The sequence below is a fragment of the Porites lutea genome, chromosome 2 (genome assembly GCF_958299795.1).
Source record: "Porites lutea chromosome 2, jaPorLute2.1, whole genome shotgun sequence".
Classification (NCBI taxonomy): domain Eukaryota; kingdom Metazoa; phylum Cnidaria; class Anthozoa; order Scleractinia; family Poritidae; genus Porites; species Porites lutea.
Window position 1 is genome coordinate 22,121,642 of NC_133202.1, and position 22,438 is coordinate 22,144,079.

General features: G+C 39.7%; 1 protein-coding gene across 3 annotated transcripts in view; it reads left to right on the top strand.

The window, feature by feature from the left end:
- LOC140928023 (uncharacterized) overlaps positions 1 to 16,381 on the top strand; it is a 22,027-nt gene extending 5,646 nt beyond the window's left edge. The window contains exons 4-9 of one of the 3 annotated variants that reach the window (XM_073377738.1): positions 1 to 101; positions 4,969 to 5,121; positions 5,787 to 5,939; positions 6,747 to 6,910; positions 8,587 to 8,686; positions 14,032 to 16,381. The exon at positions 1 to 101 is cut by the window's left edge and continues 52 nt beyond it. In XM_073377738.1, coding sequence (XP_073233839.1) covers positions 1 to 101; positions 4,969 to 5,121; positions 5,787 to 5,939; positions 6,747 to 6,910; positions 8,587 to 8,686; positions 14,032 to 14,090 — 730 coding nt within the window. In that variant the 3' untranslated portion in view covers positions 14,091 to 16,381. The remainder of the gene's footprint in view (positions 102 to 4,968; positions 5,122 to 5,786; positions 5,940 to 6,746; positions 6,911 to 8,586; positions 8,687 to 14,031) is intronic. The other 2 variants (XM_073377740.1, XM_073377739.1) reach the window with 2 other exon arrangements.
- Positions 16,382 to 22,438: the final 6,057 nt, after the last annotated feature.

The following is a 22,438-nucleotide window of genomic DNA, read 5'->3' on the forward strand; positions in this document are numbered from 1 at the left end:
ACATGGAGAAGGACCGCTGAACCCATCTTCTGCCGGGCAGCCGACTCTCCCTCAGAAGAATCACGAACCCCTCTCCCCTCAGAATCAGGATTTCTCTACTGGTTTGTAACACTTTATTAGTTATTTTTCAATACTGCATTACTAAGTACATTCTGTACTTGTGACAAGAACTAGGGTTGTTCTTTTTGTGTAGTGCCTGGGAGGAGGTGAGGAGGTGAGAAAATTTGCCCCAGAATTACATCAGTTTTGGTGCACAGCTAACCCTATTAATTCCTCGTGTCACTGAAAACACTGAGGAAAGAGAATGATGATTTTAAATCGAAGTTGAAAGGAATGGAATCAGAGCTGGAGTCGCTGAAATCTTCCATGAAATTAACTATATAAAACAAAGAAGAACAAGAACATGGCGTGCAATTCTTGAGCGACAAATATGATGACCTCGCGGCATGCAGGAAGAAGATATGGAACCAAATAAAACGATTATCCAGTAAGCTTGACACAATTTGTACGCAAGTCGATCGAATTTCCCAAGCTATCGACTCTTTTGAGATGTATAGCTATCAATACATTATCAAGATTGTTGACATTCCACAAGTGGCAGAAACGGAGTCTCCCGAAGACAAAACCTCAATTTGTTTGAAGCTATTCTCATGCATTCGAGCAGACATCACATTGCAGAGTATCGACATCGCACACCGGGTTCCGGCAACAATGTGGTCGCTGCCGACCTCGACTTGACACTCGATTCGATCCACCACATTGGCTTCTACGACCATCTTATATTATTCCACGGCTGCAAGATTTGCTTTACGAAGCCAAACGCTCTAAGACCGCTAATAACTATAAATACTGCTTGACTAAAAATTCCGCTATGTTTACCTACGACAAAATGATACGTCGAAAGTTATTAAGCTTAACAGGATCAGCGATCTCACCGCTGTGTAACCAAACAATGCGACCACGTCAGCCTAAGGAGCTGGTGCGCAAAATTTGGAGGAGTAATTTTTGAGTGATTTAATCAACTAAACATGAAGCTGTCGAAAAATATATTCTCCACGGAAGGCCCTTCTACATAATGGGGGATTTCAACATTGACCTGCGCAAGTCGCAGTCATCCTCTATCAGCCAAAGATTCTTCTTAATGTCAGCTCAAAGCTTTCATATTATTCCAACTATTGACATCTCACTCGCGTACATAATACATCGACCACTCTTATTGATGATATCTTTACAAATGACAGCGAACAATTCTTTGTAAGCGGCAACATAGTCTAACCGTCCATTTTTCTCAGTTTTGTATTTCACGTCACCCGACTAGTTGGGTTCTATCTGTTTCACCTAAAGTGCAAGACTATTCTAATTTTTCACCTGAAAATTTTAATAATGAACTCACTCAAATCAATTGGGACATTATTACTTTAGATACTCACCAAGACATAGCTCAAATGTTCTCGACGTTTTACAATAAATTAATGGACATGTCAGTAAACATGAACCTTGAAGACGCTTTCTGGCTGCAAGGCAGAACGATTTTCAAAACCATGGATCACAAAAGGCATCAGACGATCAATTAAAAACTAAGAATAAGCTGTTTTTGTCAGGCGATACACAGAAATACAAATTATATAGAAATCATATCCTAACATTAACTCGTCTTAGCAAAAAACTGCACTTTCACAAGTACTTTGGGACTAACTTATCGAGTATCAAGAAGATATGGGAAGGTATCAATAGTCGGCTAAAGAAAAGAAGGAATCGTGAATCCGTCAGCAAAATCAAAAAACCTGACAATAGTGGTTTCACACAAGACCTATCACAGATGGCCATATTCTTAACGCCTCTATTGGACACAAGCTAGCCGGCTTCCAAGTTGCCTCAATCGTCACACCATTTAGCTGATTATTATTATCAAACCAGTTTCCTCAACTCTTTCTTTTGTGCACCTGTGATCCCGTATGAGGCTCAACTCGAAGTTCTGTCTATACCGAACAACAAAGCACATGGTCTGTATTCGTGTCCAACTCGTTTCTTAAATCCGCTAGTAGTATCCTCTCTTACCTTTTAGCAAATATATTAAAACTTCAATTGAGTTTGGGAGTTATCCTTCCAAACTTAAACACGCAAAAGTAATTCCGATATACAAAGATGGTGACGACTGCAGACCCTAATAATTACAGACCTATCTCACTTCTTTCAAACTTTAATAGAATCTTTGAAACATTGATGTATGTACGTCTAAAATCCTGTTTAAGACAGGCAGATATTCTTGTTCCATGTCAATATTGCTTTAGAGAGAAACATTCCACTCAGCATGCAACTCTAGATATTATTAACACTATTCAAAATAACATGGATAATAAGTTTTAGTATATACTAAAACAGTGGATAGTATTTTTCGCGCGCTCTGATTGGCTACTCAATCAGTGAATATCCTGCACTATTCACTGATTCACCTCCAGTTCCTCCGAGCGAGTGCCGCCAAACTCGCGTGAGTTGCAAGGAAAATGCCTTCCCGGTGTGCTGCCGTAACAAACAAAGAAATTTCACAACTAATCAAGCAAGCTGTTCCCGAAATATACGAAGAAGGTGACGAAGTTCGGGGTGGAAGTTTTAACAGGTAAAGCTTTGTCTTTTTGACTTGAATTTATCGATAAAATCGGCGAAAAAGTTTTCTGTTTAGTCTTGCGTTACTTTATTTAGTTGACTTGTTCAAAAAGAAGGTTAAAACTAAATTTAATAATCCTTTTTACAGAATGATTTTAAATAAAAAAAGAATTCACAACTCCTTTTGAGGAAATTTCCCCGCAAGAACTAAAACAAATGCCTTCAAAAGTTTTATTTGTCGGCAAGAAAAAGCGACAACCGCGGCCGTTCGGTCATTGCGCGCCAAAATTGTAGTCGTTGCAGGCAACAGTAAATGAGTTAAAATTCATCATTTTTGTGCTCGATTATCTCACTGTTTTAGTACATACTAAAACAGTTATTCATCTCAGTGTCGGTTCACAGACAACTAATATTGACCCCAATATTTCTGAAAAGGCTCCCTCGGATTGCGGTGTTCCTCAAGGTTCTGTTCTGGGGCCTTTACTTTTTTGTTGCATAAAAATGATATCACAAACTGTTCAGATAAGTTCAAGTTTTATTTATATGCTCATGACAACAGTAACTTGTTCAGTAATAAAAACCTTAAATCCCTAGAATTAGAAGTACATGTTGAGTTAAACAAATTCTGCGAATGGTTGACAGCGAACAAACTAACTCTAAATACTAAGAAATCTAATTATGTGATATTTCGAAGTTATGGAAAGAAGCTACCTTTTCAACCAACGATAAATATTTTTGACAACGATAAAATGTCATACTCATCACCATTAGAATGTAACGATTTTTGAAATATCTTGGCATACTTATTGACAAGAATCTTAACACTAAAGCTCATATTGATCTAATTGCTCTAAAAATTAGCAAAACCATTGGCATGATAGCTAAACTGAGACACTTTGTTCCCTTTCTGTTATTGTCAAGTTATATCAGTCCCTTGTTTTCCCCTTCCTCGCCTATGGAATTAGCTCGTGGGGTCAATGCGAGCGTCACAGTCAACATTGGATAAGCTTCTTGTCCTTCAAAAGCGGGCTATACGTTTGATAAACTTTTCTCCAAAGTGTGAACACGCTATTCCTTTTTTCGGTAATCTTAATATTCTGCCTGTTCATTTTCTTTATGTCGAATCTGTTTCTTGTTTAATGCATGATGTTCAAAACAAGCTAACTCCTGCTCGTATTCAAAATTTACTTACTCATGTCTCAGATATCCATTCCAACACCATATCAGCAACTACTAACAAATTTTATGTCATGTCTTCTCGTCTTGAACAACTAAAGAATTCATTTTCCCGATTTGGCGTGTGGCTTTGGAATGCTTTACCTAAAGTCTGCCAGTAGAAACTTATTTAAGAAATACATGAAACACTTATTAATATTTTTAAATAAGAGAGTCACACATCTTCAATTCTTGAAATAATTAAAAACTTGTAAAACTGTAGCAATCCGGTAACTACGACCAGTATAGTGAAATCTCTTTTTTTCTCTCTTTTCTCCGTGTAAAAATTTAGTTTTGCTATTTTTAGTTGCAATTTTTCATTTAATTTACTATTTATTGTAATCTTTAACTTCTGCTTGTTTGAAATCCTTGTAAGTAAATATGTATAGCGCAAAAAACCCTAGTTGTAATAAGCCTAACCAAGAGATAATGAGCTCTATTGGCCTAACCAAGAGATAATTTATAATCATACCTACCCGCCTCGACTAGTTTTTAACTATTTGTGGGTACGTACTATTCAAATTGTAAATATCTGTTTCTTAACAAAGTGTGTTGTTGTTGTTGTTGTTATAGCTACAGTACTCGTCAAATTTCAGTAGTTGATACCATCATCTTTGCTAAATTAAATAAGCCCCCCCCCCCTCCGAGCGTGCTTCAAATAAATAAGACCCCGAGGGAGCTTAATGAAGGATTTACATTAAACGTGTTTTTAGACCGAAATGTAAACAAATTGACCAGGCCACTTATAAAATACCCTTATATTCTTTGTGTAGGCTTATCTTCACAGGGGTGTAATTATTCAAGTCTCTAATTTTAGAACAAAAACAATTAATGGCAAGTGTGCTTCTGAATTTATCAAGCTTCAGCTCTTGATAGTATAAACCGTTGGCCCGTGCTTCTAAATGCACGCGGCACAAATCATTGTTGGTTCAATTCGTAGCTGTACGGTCTGGGTATCGTTCAGTCTTTTGTATCATGTCGCGAAATGTTCAGCTATCCGCCTAAACCGAGGAACTACGCTTTTATAGTGTCGTTAACTGTTCAGTTCCGGTGCAAAGTGCGTATTGTTTGTTCCGAAAACGAAAGACATTTCAGTAAGGCATACATGGTACTCTTCAAAGTGACTAATTCTGTTTTACTATTGTCTAGGCGCTCCTCCAATGAACACGATGGCGCCATCACCCGCCGTGTCAAACTTGCTAGATGGAGGGGGACCGCTGAACCCATCTTCTGCCGGGCAGCCGACTCTCCCTCAGATGAATTACGAACCCCTCGCCCCTCAGAATCAGGACTTCTCTACTGGTTTGTAACACTTTATCAGTTATTCTTCAATACTGCATTACAAAGGACATAATGTCCTTGTAACAAGAACTAGGGTTGTTCATCTTTGTTTAATACCTTGGATAGCTGCAGTACTCGTCAAATTTCAGTAGTTGATACCGACATCTTCGCTAAATTAAAAAGCCCCCCGAATGTGCTTGAAATAAATAAGACCCCGAGGGGGCTTTATGGAGGATTTACATTAAACGTGTTTTTATCCCGAAATTTGGCAAATTTACCAGGCCACTTACAGAATACCCTTATGTTCTTTGTGTAGGCTTATTCTCGCGGGGTCTAATTATTCAAGTCTCTTTTGTAAGAACAAAAACAATTAATGGCAAGTATACTTCTGAATGTATCAGGCTTCAGCTCTTGATAGTATAAACCGTTGGCCCGTGTTTCTAAATACGCGCTGCGCAAATCATTGTTGGTTCGTAACTGTACGGTCTGGGTATCGTTCAGTGTTTTGTATCATGTCGTGAAATATTCAAGGCATCCGCATAAACGGAGGAACTACACTTTTATATTGTCGCTAATTGTTTAGTTCCGGTGCAAAATACGTGCTGTTCGTCCGAGAACGAAAGACATTTCAGTAAGGCGTACATGGTACTCTTCAAAGTGACTTATTCTGTTTTACTGTTGTCCAGGCTCCCCTCCAATGAACATGATGGCGCCATCACCCGCCGTGCCAAACTTGTTAGATGAAGGAGGACCGCTGAATCCATCTTCTGCTGGGCAGCCGGCTCTCCCTCAGAAGAATGACGAACCCCTTGCCCCTCAGAATCAGGACTTCTCTACTGGTTTGTGACACTTTATCAGTTATTCTTCAATAGTGCATTGCTAAGAACATTGTGTACTTGTGACAAAACTGGGGTTGTTCTTTTTTTTAGTGCCTTGGATAGCTACAGTACTCGTCAAATTTCAATAGTTGTTTTTATTTGACCATTTCAAAAAATGCGACACTCAACGTTGGGGATGGAAAGAATACAGAGAGGAGAAACATCTTGTGACATGAAAATTTGAAGTATTTAGCAAACTTTGATGACGAGCATCCTGCGAAACTTGGTTTTATAGTACAAGTTCCAGCCTTGTAGGTATCCATGCGCGCAAAATGGTCTTTCGACCTATGATTCGCGTTTCTGGCATTCCTTGCTATTAGTTTGGTGTGAGAATGCACAGGACATAAGATTAATGTCTTCTCCTCCTTCATCGAAGCCAATACAAGGTGTTCAAGCACAGCCAGGATGGTAATAACGTTTATTTGTGTAAGGGGAGGGTAGTCTTCAACACGGTCAAACCCCGTTAATACAGACCCGGAGGGGGCCATTCAAAGGGTCCGTGTAAAGGGGGTTAAATTTGAAGAAAATGTAAGGGCTGGGAACAAGAAAAACTGTTCGTAGTAGCAAAGGCGGGGTTCCTTTATATTGTACTATGTGGCTCCGAATTTTGCCCCTCTGTGCCAAGAAGAGTGTTGATTCAAAATGCCCAAAATGTCGTAACTATGATTTTAAGTCGGGAAAAGTAAATTGCAAAACACCCTTGGCTATAGTAAAGCTTGCAATCAATCAATGATTCTCTGAAATGAAGCTTGTCCTCTCTTTGGACAGGCTTCCCTTCCATAACAGCGTTTGAGAGCAATGGTTTAAAGATTGATTTCGCGTTCGAAAAGGTCCCAGGCAACCCATCTGATGTGGTGTCTATTATGGTAACAGCTACAAACTCACTCACCTTTCCCATGACTGACTTCGTATTTCAAGCCGCTGTTCCTAAGGTATGGACTTACAGTTATACTGTTTTAATTTCTTGACCATTTTTTCTATTATCGGATAACTCCAAGGGGTGACCCCCGCACCCCAGGATAGTTGTCCTAATATCTGCTCAAATGTTTTCAGTCATCTGTAGCCTCACGTGCAGATCGTTGCCTAAATAGACTCTCTCACTGGTTTGTCACACACGGCTTTTACCTGCCACTTCTAGTGGGTAAAAGTGATCTGCCAGTGAGACAAGTCACCTAAATAGGCCACCGTTCACAGCACCAAAAGATCATCTGTTTAAAGTTTTAAAAATGGGGGAATTTCATATATCCCATGATGCATCGCTTCATACTATATTATCAAGCTTCCGAACGCACGTGATGCTATCAGTTCAACAAGGACGTGACAGTTGAATAGGAGTGGAAAGCGACTTCTTTTGCCGATAACACTTTCTGTACCTTTGTTGTGTCGATCTATTTACGATTTTCTTTTTACTATTCCAAATATATCTCTCCTTAAGTCAAAGAGAGTATTTTGGCCGCCGATTATGAGTTAACTAGCCTTACGATAGCAACGCAGTCCGCACAAATGTTCTTAGAAGCTAGCGGGGAAGGTCTTTGCGTCAGTACGTCCTGTTTTAACTTGCGTTGATAAAGCTCTCCATGGATTAACAAGCGATTTCCACGTACTTGGCATGAAATAAATACATATTCTTTATGTTTAGTGTATGATCATGTCATAATGTTGTCAAAGAACTAATCTGCACACTCCCCTGGCAGTCACTTGATCAACTTAGGTGCAACTAGCTGTAAATTAATCAACCATGGGTTAAAACCTTCGGGTCAACAATAAATTCGACGTTGGTAGTGTTGGCATAATCCACCAATTTTCCTGTGATTTTAGCGGTCCTCCATCGCACCTCAGGTTATTTTAAAATACACTTTCTACTTTGAAATACACTGTGAGATCGCTGAAATACATGTGAAAGGGATTATTAACCGATAGTATTAATAATAAATTGGAAAAAGTTATTTAATTAATGAGCATGCGCTTAACCGTGAACCTGTCCGTTAAACAGCCAGTCCACTCAAATACTTAGAAAAAAATAATTCAAATACAACATAACAGGATTAAAAACCTTAACTAGCAGGAGGCCACCAGTTGGCTATTTACAAGCGTGGCAGAGGATTTGAGCTCGGGACGACCGAGAACAAATCTAGGAAGTGGCCAGAGCGGGACCTCGAACCCGGGTCCACCAGATGGCGAGTCCGACGCGCTGACCACTCGGCCACGATACCTCCTAACCTTATCCCATCTAACAGAATCATGCAATTTATGGCGACTCTTTCATTTGGAAACGGTGTCCAGGGTGGATCTTTGTAACATAAGCAGCAGTGTTCATTTGTATTCTCCACCGACTGAACTGAGGTGATGATTTGCCACGCCCCTCGGCATCACGCGTGTGAAACTCGAGTCAATGACCCGAGGATTTCCTCAGGGCTCCACCCTGGAGTAAGCTACTGAGTGATCGCTGCTCTACTAACCCGTATCACTCTTGTCTAGCGTTCTGTTGATGATGAAGAACTAACAAAAGGTGAATCGAATCAGACGTGCAGTTAATAGTGAAAACGAACTCACTGTGATTTAGCACTGCACAGTTACCATTCTTTGTTCTGTTTTCTTATGTTCATAGACATTCCAGTTACAGCTTCAAAGCCCGTCTGGTAATGTTATACCGCCGAATAACTCTGGAGCCATTAATCAAGGACTTAAAAGTCGCAAACCCTCAAAAGGTACAATCATGCTTCTTGCACTTTTACTTTTAAATTTTGTGCTCATAGCCATCTTCTGCCCCTGTGTAACGTGATCAGTAGGGGAATGACATTGGGCGATGGGATCCTGCATTGGGGAGTTTTTGTCCTGGTTTTATTTATAAGGTTTTTAGGATATTAGGATGTTTATGTAGTGGAACCTCAACATAGCGAAGGGCCACGGGACTGGCAAAATTTGTTCGCTATAAGGAAGTTTGGTTATATCAAGGTTCTTTTCCGTATATTTTACTATAACTGGGGTAAAGAAAATCATTCGTCATACCGAGGACTTCGTTATATAGAGGTTCATTACATTGAGTTTCCACTGTACCTGATTCAATGAAGTTTGCTTTGGGTATCGGGCAATTGCCCAATAGGAAGCTATTGTTTGCTGGTAACTCCGAAGCAAATCATTGCAGTGGCTTTCGTTTATCCAATTGCCAATGACCAATGACCAATTGCCGAAGCAGCCTTTATTGAAAAAGGTATATATTGCAGTTGATTTCCAGTCCCAAGGGCACTTTTTTTTTTGTGGGGCTTTCATTGTTTAAGAGCATTATTTTCCGAAATTGCTTTTACGCATCGTAGTTTTTGTCGTGGATCAGTACTGTTGGAATCCTCAGCTTACTCCTGGGCTAAGTTATAAGCAACCAGCCAATCAGGAGTAGCATCAACGTCACGTCACTGCCTTCAAGCTCCTTCAAGCTCATTCCTGATATCCGATTCGCTATTCCTATTGGCTTCCGTTTATAATTGGCCCAGAATACATTATCTTAGCTTTGACTGGCAAGAGATTGGTCATAGGAAGCAGAGCCGTTTTATTTAGGTATTTCGTGGTTTCTATTACTCGTTTTAATTGGAAACAGTCGTTACTGCTCATTCATGTAACTTTCTTTCTGTTGGGTTTTTATTGTTCACTGAAAATAACATTCAACATTCAAAAACTTTTTGGATCCTGATATTGGTGCAGAGCCCCCTGAACTGTTTCTTTGTCTTCTATTCTGTTTTTGTTCAGCTGGCTCGCTGGCTCTTTGACTCTATCCGGGGCTAAGTCATTTTGTAATCATTTGATTATTTTGAGTGAAATTGTCAGCTGCACTACAAAGTGTTGTTTACGTTGTCGTGTATGAGGTTGTTTAACGTGGCTCCCAACGTGACTACTTGATGAGCACAACTGGGCGCGAGGATTTTTTAATAGTTTCTTCGAACTTTCACGTTTTCACTGGTTATTGGAACACAATAATCAAACTCTTGGCAAAGTTTGTTTAATAAGTCTAATAACACGTGAGAGTTAAAGCGCTGCCGGCCACACACATGTTCAGTTGACAGCAGCCTTCCTGTTGAATATGGCCTGTTGAAAAGCAGCTGGTATATTTGTACCTTTTACAGTCGAGAGCGAATCACGCCGAGCCCCAAAGGAAGCGATCGCCTGTGAAACGTAGATCTGAAAATAACAGTCGGCTGTCGGGCAATGTCGACTTAAATTGGCCCGTGTCTTCAGTCTTAATTTTGGTAGGTAGTAAATACCAAAGACTATAATTTTGCAATTGAATAGATTCCACCTTGAGCGCGAATGAATTGTCATAACAACGAAATAACATTGTTGCAGTGAATACACGGCAGTCTACCTGTGAATCAGTGCCCTACCATGCACATTTTTCGTTACAGACACATAATGCGTCCTTGATTGAGTCCGACCACATTTTTGTTTTGTGCGACCAAAATGGTGACTTAAACGGACGTATGCCCTTTCAAAAAAGAAAAAATATTCGCATAAAAATACCGCCTGTTTTGCAGAATGCTCTGTTAAATATAACTTTAACAGTGTACTGAATTTCCACTCAACTGGTTTAGAAGAGAGTGATGTAGTCTAACGTTACTGTTTACTCTGTTGTGTTCGTGCACATGTTTCCGACGAAGTTTCCCGCAATATGCCCTCAAAACTTGCTGGTTTTAATTTGTTCTCTCACGTGTAGCGATAAATTGTTTCTGTTTCACAAGCCGCTTTTCTGCTCTGTTGCTTAACCTCTCCATTAAATAGCTTGTTACCGCCCACAGGGCTTTGTCTTCGTAGAAGTGAACGTCTTGTTGTTCTATTGATATCAACACGTTCTTTCTTGTTTCTGTTATTCAGGAGTTTGTATGCGGTTTGTTGTGAGCATTTGTCTGTTTTCTCTTAATAAAGAGCTTCTCTGCCTACGCAATTGAATCTTTTGTCTGAAAATTATGTTAAATTTTTTAACAGTTCCCAGCCGACGCCAAGTTAATGAAGCCTGTCTTATTTGGCGTCGATTTTCACTGGTGTTTTTTTCAATTCTTTATTAAAGCAGTCCTTTGACGTATTGTTAAGGTTGTTTTCTAGTCGGGGAAGCTGTTTATGTTAATACTTCACTTGTTGGAATACGTGCCGTTATTGTGTTTCTTCTGACTGCTGAATGCACAGCCCTATACCAAGTAAACTGTAATAGACGAAACCTAGTGTGGGTTTGAGTGAAAAAAACAGTTGATAAATAAACGTTTTATTAACTCTTTCCGCTCTTTATAGACGTCAAACATTTTGCTGTAAGCAGCTTTCCGTTTATGCCTACAAGATTTTAAACCTTCGTTTGGTGACATCAACGCCATCCTTTTGCTTTTGAACGCTTCTGCTCAGAGGTTCTCGTACGTGCTTACATTTGCATAACCACGCCACTGAATTCAATCCAAGAGTAAAAAAACAGTGCGGCAGAATAATTTATAGAACGTCAGCGCCATTCTTTTGCTTTTGAACGCTTCTGCTCAGAGCTTTTCGTACGTGCTTTACATTTGCACAACCACGCCCCAGTGCAGCAGTATAATTTATAGAACAACACAGCCAAAGTATTTCTTGTAGCTCCTATTTGTTTCACTTTGCAGGAACGAAATAAAATTCACCTTGAATTTTATTTCTAACTGTTAATAGCGGAGCTGGGAAGGACGTTGGTTTTTTCAAAATCGCTGTCTATGCGGATCTTTTGGAATATCACCTGAACAAAACTAAAAGCCCTAGATGAATCACGTTATTATTTTAGGCTTTGTTATGTTTGAATTCATCCAAAATTGTCAAAGTTGTAGCCGGGAGCGAATCCTCTAATTTTCCTGTCTTTATACAATTCCCGCCGGACGTCTATAAAAATTTTAAATTTGGTTGCTGACACAACCCTTCTTTCAAACATAACATGGACTGGATTAGGCTAGGCGATAGATTTTTTCAGACCTCAGTATTAAATGTTGGCTGCTGTAGTTACCTGCGGAACTCTCTCGCGCGGAGCGAGCAAAACTCGTTATCTATCCATGCCCGAAATTTTGATTGTCACGTGTCCGTCCGTCGACCTGCCCATGTAATCAGGGCGGATAAAGGTAGGGCGGTGAAACGAGGGCGTCCGAGCAAAAAGGTGTGATGCAGTGGACTGGGACTCTGCTTAGAAATGTCGCTTGTTTTCGACTTCGGTCAGGGTTTGCGATGTGGTTTGTACATGAAACACTGTCGCTGAATTATGGCAGCTTGATTTGTTTTCTTGCACTTCTTCCTCGTTCCTTTGTGCTGGTACGCTGTCTCCGAGAGGCAAATATTGCTATTTTTTTGCGGGAGGTTTAGTTGAATTGGAGTAGACAAACATCTCTTTCAAAGGGTTTCTTTTATTACTTCCATGACTCTACCACTGAATTATATTTTCGTTTTGCTACTCGCCAATGTCGATGTTATTCCAAAACAAAAACAGCTAAGTACTGTCTAAAACACGAAGGAAAATGTCATCCATGGCAAAACTAAAAGACAGCAGATCGTGTTTCATAACTAGATGACGTGTATTTTGCTGAATGCGTGCAGCTCGTGCAAGGTGAAATTATGCTAATTTCAATCACCATCATCCTTCTTTTTAATTTTGAAAAAAACATCTCATACGTCTTTCTTTTTCTTCGAAACTTCAAAATTAGTTTCCCCTCAGTTTTCACTGTTTACCTTGTTTTGTTTTAGAGAGAAAAACGGAGGAAAAACCTTACAACTAACCTCAATAAATTTTGTTTATATGCGGTTGCCGGATTTGCAACGCATTGCGCGAATCGCCATGGCGCGTTGCACCCGAGAAGCAAAGTTTGAAGAAGTACAACGCCACTATATCAATATATATCAATCTAATTTTTTGTTATGTTATACAAAATTTATCCCCCTTTAACATATGTAAAAATTGAGGTTAAGAAGTGTTAAGCTTTTGCAAACGAAACGGCCAAAGACGATTAGGTGATATTTAGTGGAAGGAGGAGGTATTCAACACTTTCAAATTAAACTCAAATTTTGGCATTATACCACAAACAAGTTTAACTTATAGACGTACAGACACAAACATATGAAACTGTTTATTGATAATATTATGAAACGAATTTATCTATTTAACATTGTACCCTGAAATTACAGAAAGAAAATAGGATTTCCGGTTCGCAAAAAGAAAAATTTCGCCGGCCCTCAAGCGCACCGGAAGCGCGGAAAGAGCGCTCGTGCCAGTCCAACTCCGCATCACACATTAAATGAAGAGCGGAGCGCTCGTTTCACCGCCCAACCTTTATCCGCCCTGCATGTAATATATTGTGCGATCCGTGTCAAAGTCAATTGACAGGATAACAGCTATCCAATGTTTCATGGCGGGATCGCGACTGCAAAGTGGTGTTCTATCTTGTCTGGGAGTGCATGCCGGGGTGCATGGTGGCTTCCACGAGTTTGTTTTAATGATAAGTATTTAATGGAAGCTCCCTCTTTAGGCTTGGCTTAATCTGTATATCGTCAGGAGATGTAACGTGCCATCCGACTTATTTTAGAAGAAAGGGGAAAGACATAATAGATATATAGAGAAAATATGATCGCTGGCTACAGGAGCGGTGGTATTATCTTCTGTCTGAAAAGTGTGGAATGGAAAGAGGGAATTGGAAGCTCTCCTCGTATCAATGCTAAAGAAAATAGACCCTTCCAACGTTTTTTCAAGTTTTTATGGGCATAATTTGGTGAAAATCCTTTAACACCGCTGAAAAGACCGTCTTAACATTCGTAAACTTGCCAAGTTTGAAAGTGATTCGGCGTCTAAAGCGAGCGAGGATATAGCTCCTTAAAGTCGCGAAATTTGATAGACATTTGTATAGTGGGGGGCATGAACTTCCCCCCCCCCCCACCATATAAATCGTCTGTAAATATTATACACTGTTCAACAAATCACTGTCAAACTTGATCATGACTTAATAACTGATTTTAGGGCACAATCAGTGGACAGGCTTTTCTCTTTGCCTCCCTGCTCTAAATATGCTCTGCTTTGTTTCCATAGCAACCTTTACGAATGAGATTAAAAGTGACATACAAGATAAACGGCGTAGCCGTGAATGAACAGGGCGAAGTCAACAGCTTCCCACCTGGACTCTGACGGGAAACTATTTTATGTAAAAATTATATGGTAAATGCTGATCAACGTCTTCTTCCCAGTCACATTCCTGGACGTCTGTAGATGGTACTATTGACCGACCCATTAAAATAGTATCTACAGTGATGTAGAAGTTGCTTTTGGACACTCAAATTCTCCTTGCGTTTTACTGATAGAATTATTTAAGCTAGTGCAATACGCAAAATCGTCAGTTGAGCGGCAGGAGATTTTATATTCTCCTTAGATGTTGTATGTGATAATAAGCTACTCGTAAGGAGAACTTGTTTGTTGATGTAATGGTTTGAAGGTTGAAGAACAAAACAGTTGATCCACGACAAGATTATGCTTCCCTAATTTTCTAACATTTGCCATGGACGTAGAAAGTTAATTTACTCTTTGGGGTGTGGTAAACCTCCACATTTCCTGAATTTTCCTCCCAGCCTTCTGAAGTCCCCGTCGGATTTTTTTCATGTAAGTCACGTGATTCGTGACTGTGTAGGATGAGGAGACGATTAAAAATTCCTAGTTTAAAGTCAGTTAACGCTGCTTGTTACTTTTAAGTTAGATGTCTGTAAAGAAAGCTAAAACAGCGTCCAGGAAGCCTGATCCTTTTAGAGAGCCTTCAAAAACAGTTCTGGCATTAAATAGCCGAAAAGAATAGCATAGTTTGTCCACTGCGGGGTTTAGTGTGCCAATTGACCTGACTTACTAGGTAGCTAAGGATTTTGTGTAAAACAACAATTCAAACTTCGATGCAAACTTCGTCTTCTCTGTCTGGCAGATTTTCCAGATATTTTGGCATTAGGTTTTGTGACACGCCAGGTAGAGGCGAGGTAGTTGGATTGAATCCTTAACTCCATTAAAATAATAAAAACTTTCCCTTCCCTTGTCTCATAGAAGTGGAGGGGCGAGGTTGCTTTATCATGATATCTTAAGCTCCTTGGTAGCAGATTAAACTTTTATTTTACAATAAGCTGATCGCCTCAATCGTGTCAGAAATGTATTTTTGAGGTAGACGGTCAGAGGCGAGGTAAATACAATGTCAGCTTTGATGGAAAAACAGTAAAATAAATGAATTCTCAGAGTAGACCACGAAAGAATTGTGTTTTTTTTAAAATGACCACAAGACTTGTCCCAGTTTACAGTCGTGGATGGACCGTTTTGTTCTGCCCTCGGTAAGAAAGAAAATAAAAATGTACCAGGTACTTAAGTTTTTTGTTTTCGTCTTAACAGAAGTTAGTCCTTTCACAGACAGAGTGAATGACTCGTCCGGTGGTTCTTAGTCTTGAGTCTTTTGACAAAATCCTCCGTGCGACCATTAAAATGAAACCTCTTTGAAAGTTCTTTCACTTTGTTTTTCAACATTTCGCACGATGAAATTAAAAAAATTTGTTGTTTTGGTCACCTTTGGTAGTTAAAGGGTTAAATGGTGATTTTTTTTGGATCGTAGAGAATAGCTGAGTAGGAAAACTTGTTGAATGTTCAGCGATATTGTGTGATTGAACTAGAATAGTGTTAAAATAGAATGCTGGGTCAACTAATCCTAGTCTCCAAGAACTTCGCATTCAAAATTTCGACGCTGATAACAACCATATGCCAAAATACTTATGAAGTAAAAAAAATCTCTGTGTATTTTAGTAGCCATAATTGTTTCCTTCAGGAGCCTATTACCAGTGGAGATCCCCTGTTTCCGCCGACTTTGTTTTTTACCAAAGTGGAAATATGCGGACGCGTGACAGAACACAGTTTTCGCGGCAAAGCTTGGCCTAAAAATAACCCAAAGTGTAAGCTCATAAGTTGGAGATGGAAACCCCATGGTAATTGGCTTCTGGTTCCTTGCAATCTGGAAGCAGGTTTCAAGCTGAACTATGTGAGGCCTGCTAAACCCGGAAAAGGTTCTGGGGATGAGCAGTCGCATGGTGTGAACCTGTTTGAAATAAGAATGGAAATCACCCTGTTTTTGACTTCCTTGTCGTCGTGAGACTTCACTTCGTGAGACGCTACATGATCGACATAAATCGGAGCGGTCGCTGAGTTTTTGGTTAAAGACCAGCGATCTCTAAGGATTTATGAATACTAATCTTTCCTGTGCTACAATAGCATTAATTTTGTTTACACTACTACTCGTTCTTGCAAAGCAAGACCCATTTAGAGAGGAAAGCCTTAATGTAAGTGTAAAATCACCATCGTGTATCTTTTTTGAAACATGTTAAATCTGGAAAAGCTGATATAAAAATAAACATGAGTCAAACTTTACTGGTTTTGTATCGTGGAGAATGCACTCCAGGTCACAGGGTAATGTAGTTGTTTCGTTAGATTACCTTCGCGTTATTGGCGTAAAGAGTAACTAGCAAAATTTATCTTTGACTGTGAGGGAACTTTGAGCGCTAGTGTTAATTTCTCGTTATTCCTCAATAAAATGCAAGTCTTTTGGCTTTTTTGCACGAAATCTCTGATGACAGTATCGCAGTCAACCGGGGCAGCTCCAAGAGTAGGAGGGCTGAAGATGACAGTCGATCTTTGTATGGGTACCTGCGGACGTCGTTTGCTGGGCTCGTTTTCCATCTAGTTTTCGTTTTTTCAAGAAAATCGTGGCTTGCATATCAAGTACTGTTTTGCGCGGTAGCGCTACTAGGAGCTGGCGCAACCACAACAACGACCGAAAAAGCAATAGATTTGGGAAGCAAAACCAAAAACTCCCAAAGTGCATGATACTTCGCTGAGTTTCTCTGCTCTCATTGCACGACTAAACTGACTTGACAACCTTGACCAGAATGGCAATGCGACCATCTTTGATCGTTGCTAAATATCTAAGATTGTCGTTCCGTCAAGGCTGTTCGATTTTGTCGGAAATACCTATACAGAGACTCATCTGTTAGCATCGTCGCCCCACGTGAAGGAATCCAAGACAGTCCTGGATTCTGGATTCCATGCCGTGGATTCCGGATTCCAGGTACTGGATTCCAGTTTTTGACAATGGAACTTGGATTCTGGATTCCAGTCGTTAGTGGGATTCCAGAATCCATGAGCTGTATTCCAGATTCCAAAGCCCAGGATTCCGGATCCCAAAAGCAAAAAATTCTCGGATTTCGGAATCCGGATTCTGTGGGGCTAATCGTTGATTTTTTTCACCCCACGGTATTGGATGATTTTTGGCTTTGCAAGCGTCTCTCTCAATTATAAAAGAACGCAGAAAAAAAGCAGACATTCTATGCAGAGGCCTTTAGGGACTGATCGTAGACAACGAAAAGGGAAAGGAACAACGCCTATGTTCAAGCAATTTCATGTCAAGATTAAGAAGTGCTGCTCCCGTGTCATGGTGGATAGCAGCAAATAGTACTGCAGTTACCGACAGGAGACTCTTGGTTCTAGAATTTCCTATTTTTTTTCGGATCGAATAGTGAATGCTATACAAACTTTTTGATGAATACGTGATAACCTGCAATCATTTCTGCCTCAAATTCCTGTTAAGCCCGGGCTTAACGGCTTAAAGGCAGCTACGCCCCTGATTGGCAAGCCAATGAACTGAGGAGGCATTTAATAGTGGATCCACCAGTCGTACAGAGAGTCCACTGTGAAGCTCTGGATTTACAGAGAGATTACAAGTTGTTACAGTGAAATTTGACCTCGAATGTTTATTAAAACTAGAGGCCAGTGGATTTAACTTTGTACTTCCGTCGGTGTCGGTTACCCCAAAACACGTGAGCTGTGTGCTCTTCTATAATGACAGTCGACTTATTTAATGCTTCGTCTTTTCATGGGTCTAATATACAATACCACGAGAATAAAAAAAATGGGAAAGCTCGCTAGCATTTTAAATGGCAATTCATTGAGAAATGATGATATTTACAACCCCAACGTGGTGACATGATATCCGAAATTTACTGTATGACTTTATGACCTAATTAATTCTCTTTATTTTTTGTTTGATAAGCTTTGAAGGGAAAAGGGAAGTCTATTATAAGTACTGAAGAGGTTCCACCCTAAAGGTTCTTTGCTTTGCTTTTTGTATTTGTTAAGTTTATCAAGGATCAGAATATAAGTACTTGAACTTTGTCCAAAAACTGTTGTGAACAATATCACACCAAGCCGAAACGGAAATCTTTAAAATGGCTATTTTTTTCTAGAAGGTCCTACTGTAAAAGACTCAAGAACCACTGCGGAAATACGTTCAGAGGATACGAGAAGGGCTTGATCGATGCCGTGCAGGCCAAAAAATATCATGTAACTCAAAGGGTTGCGCGGTTTGCGATATGGTTTATTGTTCATCGGATGGGAGGAAATAACATCTTGTATGCAGAAGGGCAATTTGTTGGATGTCAGCCGATGACTGACAATTGTATTGAACCAGAGTTTAAATTTGGAAACTGACATTAATAAAGACCCTTAAGAATTAATAGTGCTTCCGTTTTAACGTTTTCATTTTGCATTACAGACTTCCCTTCTGTGTAAAGAGTGAAAGAAAACTCGTCCTACTTAAATGAATTAACTATCGACAGCATGGATGAGTGTAAGAGAATTTTTCCTCATTCACAAGATACCTTGTTTGCTGTATTGTGTTAAAGGATCCGTCCAAACGCGACCACGCATGGAGTCTACCTTGAACGTAACAATTGTCTGTTCCGAAACAATTCATGAAAGCTTTTCGTACAATACAAACCACTAAATAATCACGAAATTTGCTTTCAGCGAGCTTAATTCATTCAAACCACGTAGAAATGAAACCTATCCACCTTCTGTAATATAGAATGGCGATTTTTTTTTTTTGCGGAGAGTCCCGCTTCTTTGCTTCGTTGTTTCATGGGTTGCGTGCCTTCACCTGACCCTAGACACCTAGTGACAGCTGGCATGAAGTATTTGTCAGCTGTCATGTTTACAAAGGGAGGAACAAGATTTCAATTAAGTAAGTGTTAAAATTAGCTCTTCTTAAGCTGTGAAGCTGTTATCACCACGACGCAAGTGATGGGTGTTGTCTGGAAATGAAGTGTTCGCGTCGCGAGCCTCGGGGATGAATGCCTGAATGAACAATGACTTTTTTATGCGTAGAAGCTAAAATCAACATTGGATGGTTTGGGTCGTTGCCCGTTTTGGCCCATGCCGCCTTTAATCTAAACATGCTTAACTTATCCTTTCCATTGTAAAAGAGCATTGTAATAAGGTTTTAGTCTCTTATTACTTTCCCTGGTCAAACGTGAACCCTGGCGCGAACAACCTTTTCGCGATTGTTTCCAGTTTTAAAAAGCTTATAAAAGAAAGGGGGACGAACCCCAGTGTTAATGGATATGAAATATTCATAAGGTTAGAATGGCATTTTACACAATTAGTTCTAGGGTTTTAACTTTGTTACATTTCATCTTTGTACTATGACCCGACAAAGGAACGTCTTTCGTCTCGTCCTATCGAGCCCTGTCTTATCTGCCACACAAACATACAACTCAAGTACGGACTGGCGAAATGGTTACAGGAGAAATTTCGGGAAATTACAGCCGTTGTCCTACAACAAGTTCACAGACGTCAGCTCAGTAACTGACATTTGAGTTTGTGAACGCAATTCGTAAATTAAGATCAAAGGTTGTTAAATACGTTGTTAAATATATTGCGACAAAATTATAAGGCAAATCACACGAAACCAAACAGCAGGTCTTGCTTAACGGATCAATTAACGACCTCTCTTTTAGACCTTTTGTGAGCCAGTTTTAACATTGTTTTAAAGCTAGTGACCACGATGAAAAAATCCTTTCATGGTGCTGTCACTTCTAATTATTCTTTGCAATTAATCGCCTCTTGACTATTTAGCTGAAGGATTAGTCAAAAGAAAACTGTTTTCTTTTTCCAGTTTATGCGACATTAAAAAGATAATCTTTCTAAGTCGGTACAAGGAAAACATTGAATTTAAACCGAAGAAGAAGATGACAGCAGAGGCTTGCCATTGAAAGAAAGCCAATTGAAAAAACATCTTTGTAGCTTTTCTAAATTAACTTTATACCGGCTCTATCGCCTCCTGACATTACTCAAATATTTGTCAACATAATCATGACTAATCATGCTGATTTATCTCCTTAGTTCTTAAATCACCCCACAATAAAAGAAAATTCAGCTGGCACCAAAATCCTTCGCACTAAATTTGGCTATAACATCTGTCGAAATTCTTCCGTCCTTGATAAGCTAGAGGTCCTAGAGTATATTGTATTCAAAGACAAAAACAGAACTCCATTGTGTAGCGAAGCCCGGAGAAAAAAGAAAACCCTATCAATGAACAGTGTGGTACGACGCCCCTGTTATGGTAAAATATGAAACAGGATGCCGGTTCAACTGGTAGCCCCATTTGCATCCTTGTGCCGAGTTCGCTCTCAAGTCGACATAACCGGCCGCAGTGGCGGATCTAGCCTGTTCCCCTTATTTTTAGACCTAACTGAGGCCCGAAGGGAGACGGGGCCTCCCCCTTATCTCAGGGTCTGGATGACCGCCCCTTCCATCCCCCCCCCCCCGTTATCTGAATGTCTGGATCCACCACTGCACTGGGCCGCCAATCGTTCGCTGGACAAACTGTGCTGCGACCATGAAATGAATGAACAAATAATAAAAAAAAATCAATGTATATTAAATCTTATCAGTTTGTTAGTGTTAATCAAACATGAAAAGATAGGGGCTGTCCAAGACCATGTCTAACCACGCTCATAACGGTTAAAAAAATAAACAGTAACCTATGTATTGTTTCAATTGTTCCAACATTGTGCAAAAGTGCAACACACGTGAATGATAATTAATACTTATATTTGAATCAGTGCTCAGCTCTTGCCAACTCCAATTGTGCTGAGAGAAAATTTCAAAAGACGTTGTTTTGATACGGAAGAATGCCAAAAATTGATTCGCATTTTTTTTTTTTACTTTTTTTTTTCTGTCACAGAATACACAGGGGTGTCAAAACCTCTGTGTTCAATTCAAAGTTATTAATACTGTATACAGCTGTACAAACAAAGTATACATGACGTTGAGCGCTGTTGTGTCAATGTAGAGCAAAGTTAGTGATTTGTCGCCAAGAAAACTAACATTTTCGACATTTTCTGACGCAGTCTTTCGCCGAAGTTTGTGACTTGATCTTCATATTTAACCTTTGGATTGACAGGAAGCGGCAAGGTGAACAGTGAAAAACGACTGAAACAAAATCCTTTTATAACCCATACTGTACTGATCAACAATTGTCGTTATGAGCTCCTGATTATTGTGCCACTGTAACTGAATGTTTATAGTCTTTAAGGAAACAGCGAGTCCTGTACCTTTCATGCCATACAGGTTTTCCTTGGCGGGTATAAGACTAATGAGTGAGCCTGCGAATCGCTGCCCCCGAAACTTTCCCCAACATATGGCGACAACGCCCTTTTATGGTATACAGTCGAAGCTCTCCTTGCGACCACTCTCGTAAGCGACCAGCTCTAGTTGCGACCGTCTTTGTGAAACCCCGTTGTCACTTAAACTTTGTAACTGCGACCACATTTTGGATTACCCAACTGGACTTTTCCTTTGTTTTTAAGCTCTCGTAAGAGACCACTCAGCGATGACTCAGAGTCTTATTCATATAAATCAACACTTAATGAAACTACACACTGCACCAATGGTCCAAAAAAACTGGACGTAAATTTTAGCCGTCTATATCAGATATAAAGACACTCATTAAACATTATTATTATTCGTTCAAAATATTTCCCCGAATCTGATTGGCTAAAAGCACACGCATAATTTGTTATAACAAGCTACTGATGACCAAATTTGGAGGAATTTTGTGTTTAATGAACTGATCACGTCAGAAGGTGCAGCCTTCTTGCAGGTTAAGTCGGGAAGTCCTGGGGACGAGGTTGAGTTGTTTTGGTTGTGAAAACAAAAACGGCGGACATTGCACTCGTTTCAAGAGTAAGAACTAGGCGAAATAATAGCTAAAATATGGCAAGAAAAGCAAAAAGACAACTCGAAGAGCGACATCTGCAATTTAGAGGATATTTGCGGAGCTGAATAACCCTAAACGTACACTATCGAAGATGAACTTAACATCGATGGAGGTAAGCATGTTTTAGCTAAGTTTTATGTTTTTAAACTAGGAATTATTTTGAATGAATAATAAAACAATTATTGAATTCGGCTCTCGTATCATATGAAGAATTATGGAGACCTCGGAGGGTGTTATCTCCTCGCCCTACGGCCTCGACGGATAACACCCTCCTCGATCTCCATAATTCGTTATAAGATACTCAGCCTCATTCATTAATTGTTAAATATCTTTTGTTTTTTCGTTATGAATTATTAATGAGTTTCTGAAGCT